The sequence below is a fragment of the Drosophila hydei genome, unplaced genomic scaffold (genome assembly GCF_003285905.1).
Source record: "Drosophila hydei strain 15085-1641.00,03,60 unplaced genomic scaffold, DhydRS2 tig00008114-arrow-pilon, whole genome shotgun sequence".
NCBI lineage: Eukaryota > Metazoa > Arthropoda > Insecta > Diptera > Drosophilidae > Drosophila > Drosophila hydei.
This window is the reverse complement of record NW_022045827.1, coordinates 2,599,219-2,618,947: the sequence shown is the minus strand read 5'-3', so window position 1 is coordinate 2,618,947 and position 19,729 is coordinate 2,599,219. Positions and strand designations below refer to the sequence as shown.

The 19,729-nt window shown below is 37.3% G+C and overlaps 1 protein-coding gene across 1 annotated transcript; it reads right to left on the bottom strand.

Moving 5' to 3' along the window:
* Positions 1–978: 978 nt before the first annotated feature.
* On the bottom strand, positions 979–18,487 carry LOC111599109 (T-box protein H15). Its single transcript, XM_023314662.2, has 6 exons — positions 18,022–18,487; positions 14,138–14,562; positions 13,888–14,021; positions 5,042–5,327; positions 3,304–3,548; positions 979–1,642 (listed from the first exon to the last, which is right to left on the bottom strand). Exons 1-6 carry the CDS (start codon positions 18,350–18,352, stop codon positions 1,066–1,068), a joined length of 1,998 nt encoding a protein of 665 aa, XP_023170430.2. The 5' UTR covers positions 18,353–18,487; the 3' UTR covers positions 979–1,065.
* Between the last annotated feature and the right edge of the window lie 1,242 nt (positions 18,488–19,729).

Below are 19,729 nucleotides of genomic sequence, written 5' to 3'. Positions count from 1 at the left end.
CAAGTTTATGCGCAGCAATCTTAAAGTGTTTCGAAATTTAGGTAAATTTCAATTGAAAAAAATTTAATTATTTTTGATTAACATTTTGATTTGGGTTTATTTCCTAAAAACTTCAACTAAAATTAAAATTTTTTTAAATTAGAGCAGCTGAGACATTTTTTTATAATGTATGTATTTCAATTTTTATATTTTCTTAACATTTTTATTGAAGGTTTAATTAAATTTCTTAAGGATTTCTTGAGATTTACAACGATTTTTTTTGTTTTGGTTTTTTAAATATAAAATATTTTTTGGACAAGCACAAAACGAAAGTTTGATAAAAAAAAAGCCAAAAAATGGTTAGCAAACATAGTTTTAAGTTCAAAAATAATTTTTGGTTTTTAATTTTTGCAGTTAATTGACGTTTAATATTTTTTTATAAACATTTTTAGAATTTTTTTTTGCATGCGTAATATTATAATACAATTTTAATTTTTATTTTCATTCATTTTTGGTCCTACATTTTAATATTTTGAATGCGTTAAATTGTATTGAGTGTTTAGGTAAATTCATATTTTTACTTTTTCTCTTCTCTTTTCCATTTAACAATACCAATAAATAAAGTTTCATTAATTAAATTATATTTTACAAAATTCCAGCATAATTTTCAATGAATGCTTTAAATTGTTGGCAGTGGAAGGACACAAAATCCAATATGTTGGCTCTTACTGCATTTCATGTAAGTTTGTTACTTGTATAATATTATATTATTTATTATAAATTGTTTTATATTTTATTTTATGCTCTTATTGAATATTGCTGCATAAATCAAATTGAACAAAATTTGCTAAATTTTTAAATGAAATTTGCATAAATTTCGAAACACGTTTTAGTTGCGTGGCATAAACGAGCTGCTAAATTTGAGTGTTTGCCACATGTTGCTGCAACATGTTTAGAGCTACACAGCTTTGAGTGATTACAGTTTTTTGTTTTTGTTTTTTTGCTTTTTGGGTTATTTACAAACATGTTCGATCATTGCACATACATTTCGTGTAGTTTTCATTGTTATTAGTGGCGGCGGCGCCTCTAGGGACTGTCGGCGCGCAGCGAGGGCGACGGCGAGCTGCCTGGCTGCGCATGCTGCGGCACTTGATAGGGACTGAAGCGCTGCGGATAGTGGCCGAGCTGCGTCTTGATGCGCAAATCCGGCGATGCTGAGCCGCACGATGATGTAGGCGTGGCAGGCGCTGGTGGTGCATTGACAGCCGCTGCCGGTGGCGGCGGTGGGGGTGTGCGACTGACGCCAGCTGCTGCAGCCGCTGCTGCAGCAAAGGCCGCCTGCTGATTGGCACTGGCCAAAAAGCCGGCCGTTAGCTGCGGCCACTGCTGCTGCCACATGCCCAGCTGAAAGGCGCCCAGCGAGGCGCTCGGGTGCGGCGGCGGCGGTGCCGGCGGCGCGGCACGCTGATACAAATGCGGCAGCAACATTTCCGTATACGGCGAACGGCCAAACATTTGCAAGTGCTGGCGCGCCTTCTCCAGCAGCGCCAGCGAAGCGGCATCCGCCTCCTGGGGCGTCAATTGCGCCATCAGCGGATCCGGAAAGAAGCGCAGCGGTGCGGCGCGCATATGCTGATCGAAGAAGAACGAATCCATGGGATCTCTGCAAAGAGCAAAGCCAACAAAATAAACATGAATAAGAGAGAGAGAACTGGAGTGAGTGAGAGAGAGAAGAGGGGAAGCTAAACTTGTTGCAACACGGAGGCAAACGCCAAGGCAGCAATAACATAATTACGTTGAAAGTAACTGCCAATTGCCGACACTAAACAACGCCAGCAACAGCAACAACAACAACAACAACAACAGCAACAACAACATTCACTCATTATTTTCGTGTTTTCATTTCATGTACGAATCGGCTTCAAAGTTAAATGCGCCGATCTGTAATTTACGCCACTTAAGACGCCGCCGAGCCGGCTAAAACATTGAATGTTGCTGTTGTTGTTGTTGGTGTTGCTGCTGTTGTCCATGCTGCTGCTGGCTGCTGGCTGCCTGCGTTTGCTGTCTTAATAGCACACGTAGCCGCCGCCTTGCAACACTTTGGAAGTTGCTGTCCGAAAAGAAAGAGAAAAAACACTTCTGAAAGGGCTGGCTGCCCTTTCCCCTGCTCAAGGCATCGAATGTTAGCTGCTTGTCCTGTGCAACCTGTGTGCATGCAACATGCAACATGCAACATGTTGCCAAGGCACACAAGAGTTGGAAACGCGCAAGCAAAACTTGAACTTTGTTAATTAGCTGCAGAAAATAAATTAAATGAATTAAGAAATTAATATTAGAAGAAGCTAATGAACGACTTGAAAATATCCGGAATTTAATGCTGAAGCGTTACTATATGAAAATTTACTGGTGAAATTTATTGACTCTAGCTGCTATAAGCTTTAAGATGTTTGACATCATGGGGCATTAGATTGATGTATATTTTGATATACTAAAATATCAAGATAACTATTTTCCTTTGTATCTATATATAAATATATATATATCTTTATTTGCCTTACTTTTTATGTACGAAAGATATATATATATAGAAAATTCTACCAACTCTCGACTCTCTAGCCTTTTTAGTACAAGAGCTCGCTAAGGCTAGGTATATGGATAAGCAAACAGATGAGCAAGGCAGAATTCGCTTGATTGAATCTGAGGTTTAGCCTAAGTAGGGTTGAAATTTCTTATATATTCTATACTCTATGTATATATATTCCCTATGTAAATATATTCTATACCCTATGTATACATTCTTAATGCACATTAAAATATAATGCAAAAGAAAAGAAAAAGAAAGGCAAATTTCTGCAATCGTTCACTCGAAGAGTTTCTCTAAAAACAGTTTAAAATTGCATCAAAAAAAGTTCAACTGATCTATTCTATAGGTATTATATGCATATATAAATATACATATGTATAAGTATATATATACATTCTATAAACTTTCGCCATCCACTATGTCATTCCACTCTCAGCTGTCGGCAAATCTTCTGAAGAACTCCCACTGCTCCACTTTAAACAGTTACTAATTGAAACCGATTTTCTTTGCTTGAGCTCTATGAGATTTTCTTCGATTTGGCACTGACTTTCACACATTTTCGCTAATCAGCGGCTTAGGTTTGAGCTACTGTTCGATGGTTCATCGTAAATGAGCTCGTAAATCAGCAAACAAGCCGTCATAAAAGTGCTCGGGGTCAACTATTTCAGTTGGGCAACAAGCACTCGAGACTGCCCCGCCCTACCCCGCTGTAGTTCTACTTATTAATAAAAAGAACTCACCTATCAAAATCAGTCAGACGCGACGAATCGCGAAATCCTTTTGCGAACGGATTCGAATCGATTTTCAATTTCGTAATCAATTGATTCTGATAGGCCGTCACGGCCGTGAATACAGTCTCCGGGAACACGAAGGTTTTATGATCCATATCCTGCAGCTCCTTGGGATTGCCGGGTATGCTCTGGCCATGGCTCAGCCGCACCAAGTGAATCCGTGGCTGGTATCGATGCATAGAGTTCAGCACGACCTGCAGGCGAACAACAAAAGCAGGTTTTTCTTTGGTCTTATAAAAAATTTACAACAATAAAAAGTAGTCGGCGTTTGTTTTGACGCTTTTCCGGGGCAGCATCCTTTATGGCGGCGATAAAAACGGTGGCTGGCTCGTAAACAGAGCGTCCACACTTTCCGTGTTATATGGCCTGGCATGATATAGGGCCAGAGAGCTCTTATGCATACACACACACACACATACATAAGCGTATATGTGTGAGCCATGCATGAGGGGAAGTTTCTTGGCTTTTGCATTTGCCACCAAATTGCCAACAATTTTCATTCATTTTTTGGAATTTACATATGCCGGCTGTACGACAGGTTAAACACCCTCTCTCTGTCTCTCTCGCTCTTTCTCACTCTCTCTCTCTCTCTCTGTCGTTCTCTTTCTGACAACTCCGCGCTGCCATGGCAGACCAGTCGCTGCGGCTTTTTATATACTTTTGTCTTCTAGCTAAATTATTCATAAATGTTTTGTGCCAGGATGCTTAAGGATATGCTGTCTGATAATATCCGCGAATCTCGCGCGAATTTTCGCAGCTTCGCATGCCTTGTATGCGCTGGCAGAATCTTAGTGCCCACTGCAGTGTGACTCATGTGGCAGTTAACAAAGAAACAAAGTTTAGATATCAGATCTTTGGCAGTTGAATGTTTCTTTGGATTTGAAACTGTGTTTGCTTGAAAAGACCTTAATTAACCATTGTTTAATAATAATTGTTTAAAAATCAAATAGCAAGCTAAGGTTATATATAGATATAATTAATATAGCTTGAACAGCAAATGATATTGACACCTCAATAAAGTTTTTTCAGTAAGTAGTTAACTTTGTCTTGGATGAATCCGGAAACAAGAAATATCTTTCTGTGTTATCATTGTTTATCATGTAGCTTTACTTTAGGGTAAACTCTTAAGAAAATTCTGTCTGGTAATATAATTTTGATCCACAAGAAAGCTTCTCGAAAGTATTTATTCTCATAGTCTTCCGGCTATTCCCTTTATTTTGACGCAATTTGCCTGTGACCTGTCTGCGGGTTAGTGAGACAATCAATGCTCACTCAGTCAGTCTATCAATCAACTACCAAGTTAGTATTTAATCTGTCCCTATGGATAAGTATTTATCTACCTCTAGAACAGGTACTCTCTCCATGTTCATGCCTAGCAGCCTTAACTTCCTGCTATGCAAAATACATTTCGAGACTGACTTCTATACAAGACTTCTTCCCATATGTAGAATTTAGTAAATACTGAATAACCCTTCTAATCGAACTCTTTACTATCTTCTACAAAATAATAGTAGTTCACTTTCTATACACTAAGTTAAAGCCTTAAGGCGCATCGATTTGTTTTTTAGCCGTCGCTTTGTATTGTGTCAATGTTCGCTCTCGCAGCTGTCGCCGCAGTCAACCTTTGACCCAGCACACACACACAGACACACACAGACACACACAGACAGACGCTGGCGAAACTCACCTGTCCGCTTTTATCCATTTCGTTATTTGTCAGCTTCACCTTCTCGAAGGAGACGACCTGTTTGCGCAATGCCTCCGGGCTGATGGGGCTATCGGGATGGGCATAAATGCGTGCTGGAGGCGGTGGATCCGCCTTGCCGGCCACCAGCCAGGAGCTGCGGTGATATGCATAGCGATAGCGTCTCGAGTCTAACGGCACTATGTCCAGCAGCACGGCATAGCGATCCGGCGGCTGGATTTGTCGCAACGGACCCGAGAACGAGACACGCACCGTGGGGAACATGCGCCTGAAAGTAGACCAAAAACCGGGCCAAAAATTAGTAGGAAATTCAATCTATAAAAGAAAGAGAGGCAAGATAGGGCAACAACAGCAAAATATAGGAGAACCTTAGCTTTCTTTATTTTATTGCCCGGCATTGTGCGGCGCGAGGGTTGGGGATGGCGTATTTCTGGGGGTTGTGTGTATGTAAATAAGACGCATATTTAATTTTATGACTTTTAGCACGTTTTTGACACATTTCCGCGACGAAGCAGACCCCATCAGAATTGCCCCCTGCCTAACCACAAACACAAAACTCAACTCAACTCAACTCAACTCGCGGTCAGCCAAAGTGTAAATGACGCTAATGACCCAGCCCAGTTCTTTTGTCATTTGTCTTTTACGTTTCTGCCTATAAAGGTGTGCGAGAGTGTGTGTGAGTGTGTTTTTAGTTGAGTTGTAGATGAATGTTGCAACATTTGTCATAATAAGCCAGCTAATTAACAGCACAGCAAATAGAACTTTTGACTAAATATGAAAATGATATGAGCTGGAAATGGATTTCAAACAATAGTAAAGAAATTCTATAAAGAATATGTGTAGATATATATATACAACTGTAGAATAGCAATTTGAGTGACCTAGATTCGAATTGTAGACTAGGAAGTGCCTGAGACGAAAGCCTTGATGTTCATTGCTATATGAGAATGAAGTTTGATAGTTTTGAAGTTGATTAAATGAAAGTGAAATCAGCTGCTAAAATATCGAAGCATATAACTAATTTCTAAGTTATTATTAGTTGTTATTGATCAGGGAATATAAACAAATAAGCTCAAGACTGCAAAATTTACAAAAATTAAGTAAAGATATTACAGCATTGTTCACAAAAATAGTAGTGCGACTGAGCACGAAATGTTAGATGACAAAATGTTGTGCTAAATACAATTTGAAATAAAAATTAATATTTTATTTGTATCAGTTTAGATATATAGTTATCTAAATATTTTTTAAAAAATATATAATTATATATAGAATGTAAAGATAGCTCAATTGTATTTTATATATAAAATATAAATATTTTTTTATTTTTTTTTATATTTAAAACATTTACGAGAACAGAAACTGAAATGTTTTAAATATAAAATAATAGTAAAAATATATATTTATTTTATGCATATATTATTATTATACATATATAAATATTCTTATATACATTTTATCCAATTTATAAATTGCAAATTAAAATTTGGAAATGATTTTTATAAATTTACAAAAAAAACACATAAATTATCTATGCCACTTAGAAGCTTTTAGAAATCCATTCAAAAGACATTTTCAGCGCAGTCTTATTCAAGTTAGAGCAATAAACAAGTTGCTCGCTCGACGTTCCTAGGCCAGCAGAACATGTAAACTTGTAGGCTAGGCTTTGTCATGATAATGCTATAGCATTCGACAGAAAAAAAATATATATATATATATCTATTTTTTTAGAGAATGCAATAAATCACAGGCGAACCCGTTCATCAGCTGTCGCATGCCAGTGGAAATCGTGCCATTTAAACATGCCTATATATAAATGAAAAGATCTGTATATATATAATTGATAATAATTTCAGTTATAATGTCAAACATAAATCCGAGGCGACTGCATGCGGCGAGTGTTTTGACATGTTATATTAATAGAGCGTGGGCGTGGCTGCTGTGGAGGCGGATGTGTGCGTGTTAGCCGCCATGTTGTGGCAGAGTTGCCAACGCACTCGTGTGTGTGAAGGTAATAACTGTCATTGCTTTGGCAGTTGCAAGTCGACAGTCGTTAGTCGTCAGCCGTCAGTCGGCATGTTGCATGCCACAATTAGCACCATTGTAGCGGATTGCTTATCGCTGGGCTGCCATCAGCTGAGGCGATGCACTCGAGCCTGACGCGTTGGCAAATCTATTCAAGAAGCAAGAAATCAACAGCAGCAGCAGCAGCTCAGAAAACTTTCAAACACTTTTGATAGCTTGCTAATGTGTCCATAAATGTGTGAAAATGCCAAACGCAAACGGGGGCCACACGCCCAGTTAACTGCCACGCCCAGCACTAACGCCACCACCGCCCGCCCGCCAGCCTTTTGCGCGCTGCCAGCGGAAATGTCGTAAATCATATTCCCAGCATTTACATACATTTTTATGAGCCAAACTCAGCGGCGAGCTGCCTGCAGGCCCTGCCCTGCCCAGCCCTCCCCTAAGCTATGGGTGGGCGTGGCACACACAGAGAGAGAGAGAGAGGGAGAGAGAGACTCTTTGCTTTCTGCTCTGCATTATTATTTTGCTGCGTCTAAGTGTGGATTTTATGTATTTGTTTATGGGAAAATTAGGGAAATGGCTTTCGCTCATTTCCCAGTCGGACTTGCTGGCGTTAGGTGCCAAAGGTTACAATTATGAAGTTTACACACCATTTGCCATAGAGGGTTGCTCCAGCGATACTCTCAACTTCACTCTAGACTTTCAATTAGCTTGACCACAACCTCACACACTCTCTCTCTCTCGCTCTCTCGCTGCCCATGTCTCAGTCTGTTCCAATTAGTTGACTCTTCAGTGTTTTGTATGTGGCGCATTTTATCCGCACTTCCGCCCCGGGGGCTATACGCATACATTATCAACACCTTAGTTCCAGCAAATTAAGCCGCCAGCTTTGAGTTAATAAATGCAACTAAATGCTAATTCTTGCTGCCTTCCTTTCTTCATCGAGCAACCCTCAATTGCAGCCTTAACCTAGGCAAAACTGAACGATCTTATCGTCGCTTGTAAAAATATATGAAGCGCAGCTCATGCAGCTCACTCGCTCTCACAGTCCATCTCTTTCGCTTTTATTATTTAATTAATTCATAATTTGGTAGTTAAAAACACTCAGAAAAATTCTGAAAATTGTGAACAAAAACGGTGGCATGGCTACACTTGAAGAAAACTAATAGATCTTTGGCTTTTATGAAATTATTTGGTTTAGGTAAATTCTTTAGAATTTGCTTTAAGAGAATTCGCATTCCAAATTATGAAGAGAAATATTTTTTAATTTAAAAAAATTCGAAGAAAATTTCATACTTAAAAAATTGGTAATATAAAAATATTCAGAAAATTAAATAAAAATTAAAATAAAATTTATATTTAAACAAAAACTAAGTACAATCATAAAAAATAAAAAGAAATTAAACATTTTTATCTAAAAAGCTTTATAAGAAACTCATAAAATAAATATGTATTGTAATTTATATAAGCTAAAATATTTTTTTAATATACACAAATCTGACTAGAAAAATGTTAAAAAAAAATAAATATTTATGGACATATATCTATCAATAAATTTAATGCTTTCGGAAAACTAAAATACTAAAAATAAATATAATCTTTTTTTTTAAAACTATTTTTTTCTTTTTGTTTTTAATATAAATAATATTGTAAAAAAATATATGTTGTCTATTTATATAAAATGCAAATATGCATTATAAAATTATTAGTGTTTATCATATCCATCGATATCCAATATTAATTTCTCTCAGTGTACCTAGCTATTTGGGGTCAGCTATTAACTGCCTCTTAAGAATGCCCACAGATCCTGCACCTTTCTGCAGGGTCTTAACTTGTTCCATTGTTGTTGTCCTTTAGGCCGAATGATAAATGTTCGCTCACACAGTACAGCTGCTCGCAGCGTACAATCAAATATTAATGAAGTTGTACGAAAATTGGTCGAAATGAATTAATATGCGAGCGCTATCAAGTCAGGCAAGAGTCGCGTTTTGTTTATAGAGTTTTGTTTCAAAGCATGAAAATTGCAATTGATACGCACCTTGGCAGGGGCTACTGTCCGCTCGATCAGAACTGTGCGGAACCGACTCTGTGTGGAAACAATTACCTAACAAGCGTGAAGAGTTGTCGCTAAAATATTGACAAACATTTGCAGTTGACTACCAACTGAGCTAGCTCTCTTCCTCTACCTCTCCCCCTCTCTCTCTCTGTCTATCTGTAGGTCTCAATTGTCGCCCGCTGACTTGGCTGGGACAATTAGGCCGCCTGCTTGCGTTTCTCTCTCATTGCAACCGCCAATTGCTGTTGGTTTTTGTTAACCGCTGACAGTGCGTGACAAAATCTACAAAAACCACGTGACATTTTATCTCAATGACCGCAACAACAGCTCTCAAAAGGCAGGCAACTCGGTCAGGCCATGTCAACAGGTAAAACTCTCAGCTCGGCTTGATCCTTTTAGCTCTGTGTGCGCAATAAATCATAAATCATTTTCGACTACGTCTTCATGTCTCGATGCTGAGTTTCCTTTAGCTTCTTCTCTTTGTTTGCTGCGCTCTACGCAGGCGCATTTGCATATTTTGGCCAACTTTTGCTTTGCCCTGTCAGATAGTTTAGCTGAGACTTTAGTTCAAAGAGTTAAGCACTTAAAATGAATATTTGAAGAATGAAGAAGATACTTTGGTTGCAGCTAGAATAGCAACTCTTAGATGATATATATAGTATAAGCAAGTGAGAAAAGTGGTCGAGGCGACATTGCTCGACTAGAAGTTGCCTCGACTAGTTGCTATTGCCAGTAATGAGATGCAATTACTAGTGAAATTTCCAGACTCCAGCTTTTATGGCTATATTATTATATTTATAATTATATTTATATTTATATTTATATTTGTATTTATATTTATATTTATATTTATATTTATATTTATATTTATATTTATATTTATATTTATATTTATATTTATATTTATATTTATATTTATATTTATATTACTATTATCATTTCTCTTTATATTTATATTTATATTTATATTTATATTTATATTTATATTTATATTTATATTATATTTATATTTATATTTATATTTATATTTATATTTATATTTATTAAATATTTATTTATATAAATATATCTTATGTGTTAAGCAAAGCTTTGCTCGAAAGATAAGATCCTGTTTAACTAAGTTTGATTGTAAATATTTAGTTGAACTAGGTTAAAGATAGTTAATACTTAAGTTAGTTTAAAGACGATATATTTATATATAAATTATATATTCTGCCAATGTTTCGTAGCTGCTTATATAGTTCAACTACTTCGATTTCCATATATAGATATAATATATATATATATAATAAAAAAAGGCAAACAGCTGCTGGTTATGGCAAAGGACGACTGCATTAGGTATATATTTAAGCAATTTAAAAGATATCACTCAAAAGAACGGAGCCCGCAATTGTAAATGGCAACTAGCAGCAGTTGCTGCCGTTGCTGCTGGCAGCCAAACGATGTGCTGACATAGATCTATATCATGGCTAAGAACGGGGTAATACTTTTGGGGGCGCTGCCCGGCCCGCACAAATGTAAATAAACAAGCGGCATGGAGGTGCTTGGCACTAATTACAGGGCGCACTGCGCGGCGACAGAGCCAGTCGGAGTCGCAATCGAAATGAATACAAAAACAAAAGGCAAAAAAAAAAAAAAACAAAACGGGATTCGTAAGGACAAAGGACATGCAAATGTGTTGTTAGCGCGACAATCGGCAGCTATTACATTGCAATTTATACTTTGTGGTGCTGTCAGGACCTCTGACTGCCAGTATGAATCGAAAGCCAGCGAAAGGAGTAAATTTGTTAATGTGTCGCAAATGCGCACAGCGGGGCGTGCCAGGAGGCGGAAGTATACAGGTATCCCATATTGAAAGGGGTTAACCCCAGCACAACAACAACAAAAACCCTAAGCCAAAAGCCAAACAAACAAAAGTTGCCAAGCACAACACACACACACACACACACACATACAAAGGGCCAGAAGAAGAGGAAGAGAAAAGCATATTCAGCTCCTAACTACCAGCTAGCGACTAATGCGCATTTCGCATGTCATCAGCCTGAGCTTTGAGCACTGAAAACTGAGACTCAAAGCAGCAAAGGCAACTTGGCTAAAATTTATGTTTCATGCATGATATACCCTGTTAAGCATAAGAGTGCTAAGGGGTATATACAGTTTGGGCAACAATTGATTTAATTGTTCATCACTATGCAGAAATATGAATTGATGAATGTTAGTTTGGATACGAAATAATTTGGAGGCTTAGGACTTAGTATAGTTTCTTATAATCTGTTATCCTGTGATAGAAATGTAACTTTACCATATCTTAACTATTTTTAAATTATTTTTCACCTTCTGATTATTAATATAATATACATTTTATTATATATTTAGTAAAAAACAATTTTTTATTCAATTTTCTTTTAGTTAAATACGAAAAGTACTTAAACTAAAAGTACTAAAAAGTCCTTGTATTTTTGCTTTGGTCATAGATTAGACCTTACACCTAGTTACGCAAGTAAAAACAAATTTAATATAAATTTAAAAAAAATTAAATTAAATTAAAAATATTATTAAAAATATTATTAAACATATATCGTAGTCACTCACTTGTTAGTCAAGCTTTCAGCCTATTTTTTAATCAAATCCCAACAGATGTGCCTAAACTACACTTAAAAACTTTTAGAATAAACTGTCAATATTTAGAACAGGGTATGCTATAGTCGCGCACTGTGCGTGCTGCTATTGTGCATTCGCATTTGGCATTTCACATTTCGCATTTTACACGACATTCGCACGAAAATCGTCAAGCAATAATTTTTTTTGCTGAAGTCGACTTTGTTGAGTTGCGAATGAAAAGTCGTTTAAGCAAATGCAGAATGTGAGTGAGGGAGAAAGAGAATGTATATATGTATATATGCATATATATATATTTATATATATATATATATATATATGTGTGTGTGTGTAAGCTGCAAAACAGCTGACAAGAAACAGCCGCCAGTTTGGCTGCCTCTGCTTTTGCAGAATGTTTTTTGTTTTTGGCTTTGAGGGGCGTCGGCCCGGCCTGTTGCTAATCGAAAATCGAAAATCAACGGCACATTATTTCGATGCCTTGTCAATCAATTTGAGGGGCAGCAACAGCGGTTGGCGTGGGGCGATCAGGGGAACTGTTGGGTGGCGGCATTCGTAATGAGAAGCAAACCAAAAAGCTGCTGATATTTTGCAGTTAACTTGAACGGGGCGTCAATGTAAATGGCGAATATGAATGCGAATGTAAATGTGAGTACTACCGGCCAGCCACGCCCCTCGCCACCTACCCCGTTAGCCCGCCCCACCGCCTGGACAGACAGAGTGAAAGGCGTTTGTGGAGCTTATTGATTGTTCAAGTTTTCAAGTTTGACTTCGCGTTCAGGATGAGTTGTTCGAGTTCGAGTTCGAGTTCGATTTCGAGTTCGAGTGTCTGATTAGCGTCGATTGATGAGGCCCGAAATCGTTTTATGCCACTGGGCGACATGTGCCCCAAAGGCAGCTAATTGGTGGCCTAAGCGATAACTTGGCCAGCAAAGCACAAATTATGAGCGATGGCAAATGAGAAATTAGCTAAAAGGCAGTCATTTAATTGGCCATAAAGACAAGTAGCTGGGGCCATATGTGGGCTGTAGGGCAAAAGCTACCAGTAAAACGTTTACGAATGTAATGCAAAGAGCTAATGAGAAAAGGAAATAAAATGAGCCAGAGATAGACAGGAGCTGAAGCGAGACACTGATAATGAGAAAAAAAGAAAAAGAAAAGGAGAATCAGAATGAGAATAAGAGCGCAAAAGAAAGTGAGAGAGTGAGAGAGAGATAGGAAGATATCGAGAAGAAGATTGAAAGAAAAAGAAATAAATGCGCGAAGTGGACAAAGGGAGTGAAAGAGTAAGTATGAGACAAATGGAAAATGGAAAATGGAAAATTGAGAAGAGATAGTGAAAAAGAGTTTGAGAGAGGCGTAGAAGGAAAGAGATAGAGAGTGACAGATAGAGGGGAAGAGAGAGAGAGAGGGAAAGATGGAGAGAAACAGAGAGTGAGAGCAAAAGAGACAAAGAGAGAGAGAGAGAGAGAGAGAGAGAGAGAGCGAGACAGAGACGGAGAGATGGAGAGATGGAGAGTGAGAGGGAGAAAAGGAGAGAGTGGAAGAGGAAAAGAAAGAAAAAGAGATAGACAGAAAAGATGGCGACAAAGAGCGAGAGAGAGAGAGAGAGAAAGAGAGACATAGAGATAGAGATAGACACAGCCAGAGAAAGATGGTGAAGAAAAGAGAGAGGGAAAAATTTAGAGTATTTATAATTTCAAAGAATAATATTTATTCTTCATCTCTCAATCAAACCATGAGTTTAAATATTAAATTCAGCAGTTTATAAATAAGTTGGTATTGGCTTGTAGATAGTTAAAGAGTTCTTAATTATTAACAAAGCGTTTTGACTTAAGAAGAGACACAAATGCGCCGCATTTGCCTCTCGCTCCTCCCGCTACTATTTCTATGTAATTGTCACTTGTCAGTTAAAATATACTTTAGAATTTCCTCTTCACTTCGATTCAGATCAGCAAAGCTGTTGCAGCTGATCTATCGCCTTTTTTAGTTAACTTATTTCACGCCCAGTTAGCCAGAAGAGCAACTTCTCTGGAACACATCTTAACTTGGCCACGCTCGACACTTCAGGCAGCTGTCAAGTGCCTCGACTTGACTCTCGCTCAGATCAGAAAGAAAACTTCTCACTCACCTGCCCGTTTTGGTGATGATCATTTCGGTGCCGAGCTCGTGGAACTTATCCCAGAGCTCCTTAGTTTCCAGATGGCATTGCACGGGCAAGAGATCATCGCAATTGCAAGTGCCCAAGATTTTGGGCGTTGGCAGCTGTTAGCGCGGCAGACAGAGAGGGAGAGAGACAGAGAGAGAGAGAGGAAGTTTAGTTGTTGCATCTAGTTTTTTGTATTACTGTTTTTTATGCTAACTTTGTGGCGTTTCGTTACCTGCGCAGGCTCCTCGGGGGACAGGCGTTCGTCCTCGCTGGGGCTGTGCGCTGCGCGGGCGGGTGGCGGCGAGGGCGTGGCAGTGGTGGCAGCTGCAGCCGTTGGTGTGGATGTGGCACGCCCTCGATGGCTGCTCGATTTGCTGTGATTGTTGTTGTTGTGTTGCAGTTGCTGTCGCTGCTTGTTGGTTGTTGCATGTGTCTGTTGTCGCTGCTGCTGTTGCTGCTGTTGCTGTTGGTGTTGTGCAACACGCAATGCATGACGCGCATGCTGCTGCGCCGCTGCTGCTGCGGCTGCTGCCGTCGCCGCCGCTGCCGCTGCTGCGGCCGCAGCCGTTGGCGTTTCGCTGTCGCTGCAGTCAACCACATCAACGTCAACATCGTCGTCCGCATCCTGCGTCGAATAGCGCTCCACAGATAATGGACCTAGCAGAGGCAGAGACAGAGAGAGAGAGAGAGGGCATGTTTAAAGAGAGTTGTCTAGGCGGCAACAACATGTTGCATGCAACATAGAGATTTTTTTACAGATATGAGACAAACACACACAAATTCAATTATTTACTCGGCGATTTCATATGTTAATTTGTTGTTGTTGTTGTTGTTGTTGTTGTTGTTGCTGCTGCTGCTGCTGTTGGGCGAGGGTTGGCCGAAGGGGTTCAACAGCTGCCAATTATGGCATCTAAATAGTTTTGCGCATGCATACAAATCGATAAATATCTATATATGTATAGACACGTATATAGATTGATAAATGTGTGTATGTGTGTGCGTGCTCATGTCATGACATGCAGCGCACCCTAGCCACGCCCCCTTTGCATTCAAATAGGCTTTGATTATTTTATTGCCGCGCACATTTGCCGCAATTATCAAGTCATCAACGTTGCATTGTCATCAATATGCAATTTGTGGCATAAACAACAGCAACAACAACAGCAAAAAACACAGACAACAATATCACTGGCAACTGTGCAACATTTCGAGCAGCAGCTGTGGGTGTCAATAGCTCAGCTAATGGAGCCACGAGTCTTGGCCAACTCCGTGTTAATTAAGCATTAAATATTATTTATTTAAACTAATTACTTTAATAATACCTGCGCTTAGTAATGTTATTGATATAACGAATACTTTTCAACTCAAAATAAATAAATAAAATAACTAAATTGAGCCAAACATAAAAATCAAAAAAATATTGCTAAATATAAAATTAAAATAATATTTATAACTGTTCGTAATTATACAGAATGTTTGTTAATCAATTAAAAAGCTTAAGCACATACAAATACAAAATTAGTATTTAAATATAATTTAGATGCGACATTAAAAAATATTTATGAAAGAAACCATATTTAAATAATATGTTTAAATATGTATAAGAAAAATAAAAAATACAAATTTATATATATTAAAAAAAGTATATGTAAAAACACATAAAAAAATTATATATATTAAATTAAATATACATAAAAATATATTTTAAAAAATAATAAAAAAAAATATATTACAGGAAATTATCGAGAAATTTAAAATGTTCAAAACAAATTTGTAAAACATAATAAAAATAAAGTATATACATATATATGTATATCATTTTAATTTTTTTTTACATATTTCTTGAAAGTGAAATAATTAAATGAGTAATTTAAATATTTAGTACAGAAAAGAAAGATGTTTCTACATAAATCTGCAATTATTATAATGCTATATATTCTAGTGAATATCCATAGTCAAGGCTATAGAGCCTGCTGAGATTGTGTTAGTCTATCTGCAGTTTTAGAGCCAACTACAACTGGAATTGCAGTCAACAGATTGTATATATATATATATCTATATATATATTGCTGTGGCAAATTCTGATTGCATAGATGAGATAAAAGTGGGGAAGCACAGAGCATATCTACAGTTCATAAACTCAAACACAAGAAGCTAAAATGTTGACAATTTTAGAGCATTTCCTGCATTGTGTAAAGTGAATTCGATTTCCATATATCGCACAGTCTTTGAAGCATGTTTTTGATAACGATTTCATGCAAAACTTTATCGTTTGTTCGTGGTGCAGAAACTCAAAACTCGATATTCTAATAATTTAGCTACCAAAGCTAATGATTTGTATTACCACTCTATGGCAGCAATAACTAGACTAAGGACAGAACGTTTTGAAAAGTTGTTGGAATGATTTGTTACACAAAAGTTTCTATATATTGTAGATTATGGAAAACCAATTTTGGAATTCTGAAATCAGAATTCGCGAAATTTCGTAATCAATTTAGTTATTGAGTTGTAATTTTCTATTTAATAAAAAAATATCTAGAATATCTAGAATTGCTAAAAATCATTCTGACATAATCTTTATTTTTAGCTAGTTTTAATTGCTATTTTCTATTAATATTTATTAAACTACAATTTTTTGATACCAAAAAAAAGGTTAAAAATATTTCAACTCAGACAAAAATCAATTTCTTGCCTTTTCAACAAATCTTTTAATATACATTTGCATGCAAATAGAGCTTGAATTAATATTTTATTAACTGAATTAATTTGATGAAGTCTAACGGCTCTTGACGCATGCCAACTTGTATTCAATTTTAAAATAGAGTTTTATTTCTAAGTCAAGTATCTATAAATTCTGCACAAAGTATCTTTGCGAGCGCTTCTTCTTCGCTTGAGCTAATAAATATTCATTGAATATCAATTTTAATGCAGCTGCTGACTTGAAGAAGTAAAAAACCTATCGTAAAAATGACTTTATAAATAAGCCTCGAAGCTCATAAATGCGCACAAAAAATTAGTTTTTCAAAAGCTTTTTTAACACCTCAGAAATTGTTGAAACGCTCATAAAAACTAAATAATTTATAAAGCTGATTAAAAACATAAAAAGGCGAGAATCAAAAGAATAAAGAAAAATATTTGGATTCTTTGTAGAAATTAAATTATTATTGCTTAAATATTTGGAAATTCCTGAGATAAAAATTATGAAATATTTTTATAGAACAAACGAATATTTAATTTATATATATCTAAGTCTATGGTTTATGGCAACATGGACTGAGTAGGCTATAGATCTATAGATAAAAAAAAAGAAATAGAATCATAATGAGAATTCCTTAAACTTAAGGAAGGCATAACTCGATTCAATTTATAAAAATTCGATTTTTTTATTCATAATTCTGTAATATTCCCAAAAATGGTTTTTGTACTAAGCTTTTAATATAACATTCTTAAATCTTTAATCTTTTGTATTTGCTGCTTGAAATCAAATAAGAAAATAAAAGAATTAAGTTTCTTATTCAATAAGAAATTTTAATATTTTTATATATTAAATTTAAAAATGTCATATTAAAATGTATATATCAAATTTCTTCAGACAATGAGAGAAGCCTTTTTATGCATTCAAAGTATAAAACTTTTAAGATACTTCTAGATACAGAAATATATAGATACAGAAAAATATGTAGAAAGATAAGCTATACATTAAAATGTATATAGATATCTCTAGTAAAGACAGTCTCAATTATTTTAAAGAAGTATTTCATAAGAATACATATATCTATTTCTATCTATCTTTATAGACATAGAAAGCTAAAGTTTCTCTAGTTAAGACACAAGTCAATTCCTTTAAGAAACTGTTACATCTATATACTCTACTCTCTTTTGGTAGGCAATTATCTATAGATACAGATATAGATCTAGTTCTAAAACCATTTCTATATACTTCACCCAAACACTCCCATTCCAAAGAACTCTGCGCTCTGCTCAAATCATTCTACTTTAGGCACTTCAACCTCCTGAAGAGCAGACGCACTTGAGGGTAGTTAGAGACTCGATATATATAGAGAATTATATAGATTCACAATATTCATGTTAGTCTCAATTACTTTAGCTACTCACTCAGACTCCTTTCCGATGGCTCGCGGCTGTTGGAAGGGGCGGGATTTCCGCCTCTCGCCATAATCGCGGCAATTGAGAAATCCGTGGCAAAGGAAATATTATGCTGATGATGCTGATGATTATTCAGATGATGATGATGATGGCTGCTGCTGTTGTTGTTGTTGTTGCTGCTGTTGCCATTGGCAATTGTTGCCGCGGCGGCAGCTGCTGCTGCTGCAGCAGCAGTTGCAGCAATTTGTTGCTGCAACTTGACTTTAAAACTCTGCGGCGCTGTTGGCGACGGTGACGTCGGCTGCGGCTTGGCATTTGCCGGCTGATTGCTAAGCAGCATAATATTATTATATGCTTAATATTATTAATAAATATTTCAATCGATTTTACAATCAAATAATTTCTTTGTACAAAATTCTTAATTAACACATTTCACATGAAGCATTTTGGGTGTGGAAAGTTTTCTTTTTTATTAGAATTTTCCGCGCGCGTTTCTTATTTTTGTAATATTTTTATTTTATAATTTTTTGTATTTTTGTATTTTTGTTTTTCGTTTGGTTTTTAGGCTTTTCGTGTTTTTGCGCTTTGCCGTGAAAACCGCTTTACAGTCGCACAGCTGACCATTGAATGAATTTGTGGCAACTGCGATTTGCTTTTTGCCATGTAAACGCATTCGCAACAAGCCGAAGTCGGCCCCTTCCCTTGCGCTGCTGCTGTAGCCCCCCTCGTGTCGCTGCCACTGCACACAGCTGACGATCTCTTACGGCGAAAAGTTTTCAACACCACGTAACGTGCTTACGTGACGCGTTACGACAAACAACTTAACGAACTAACGTGTGAGAGGCTGCGTCTAAGGCACTAGTTGTTGCTGTTGTTGTTGTTGTTATGGTTTGAGTTGTCGCTGCTGTTGTTTAGTTGTCCGGCTATGCGCGGCTAGCGCAAAATACCTGACAGCACTGAGGCGCCGCAATTTTACGCAGCTCGCGCAAAAGCGCCAAAAAGTTTTGTGGGAAAGCGCTCACGTAAGCTTCGCACGCAACGTAAAGCGGTTAACCGCAAGAGACAGACAGACAAGCAGCGCGGCAGCAGCACCAACAGCAGCAGCGCAGCGGCAATCACCTCTGCGCGTGCAAAAGAGCCAGCAATATGCACATATGTGTGTGCAGCGCATTCCAATGCAGCGACAGCGACTGCGACGCGTTGCCTCACATAACTCATGCTCACTTTTGAGTTTTCCAATACGAACGCTAAATTCCCATACACTCAGCTGAGCGCGAACTGCCGCACATGCGTGCAAGCGAGATGGCTGCTAGCGCTGCTGAGCGCATTCGAGTGAGCGTTTGGTTGTGCGCTTCGTGTTGTCTCGCTTTAGCGAGCGCAAACAAGTTCATAAATTCGTCATTTTGTTTTTTCGGGCTGTTGACAGTTGGTCTGTTTAGTAGTAGTTGTTGTTGTTGCGACCGTTTGTGTGAGTGTGTTGGGAGGGGGTGTGTTTTGTACATTTCGTCGGCTATTTACAAACATTTTTTTCTGTGTTGTGCATGAGTGATTTTTTGTGCAGCGTTTCATTGCCAATGCGTTGCGCGCTGTCTCACTTGAAACTCACCACGTTTCATATCCAACGTTTTGAGTGGGTTTATGTGTGAGTGTATGTTAGTGAGTGTTTTTGAGACAGAGTAAATGAGCTGTTTATTATATGTGAGATTTTTAAGCAATT

Excerpts from the sequence above, each read along its gene's own strand:
- LOC111599109 (XM_023314662.2), bottom strand. The coding sequence starts at position 18,352 with ATGCTGCTTAGCAATCAGCCGGCAAATGCCAAGCCGCAGCCGACGTCA. Across the intron at positions 14,563-18,021 it reads GCCATCGGAAAGGAGTCTGA|GTCCATTATCTGTGGAGCGC; the intron begins GTGAGTAGCTAA and ends TGCCTCTGCTAG. Across the intron at positions 14,022-14,137 it reads CCCCCGAGGAGCCTGCGCAG|CTGCCAACGCCCAAAATCTT; the intron begins GTAACGAAACGC and ends CCGCGCTAACAG.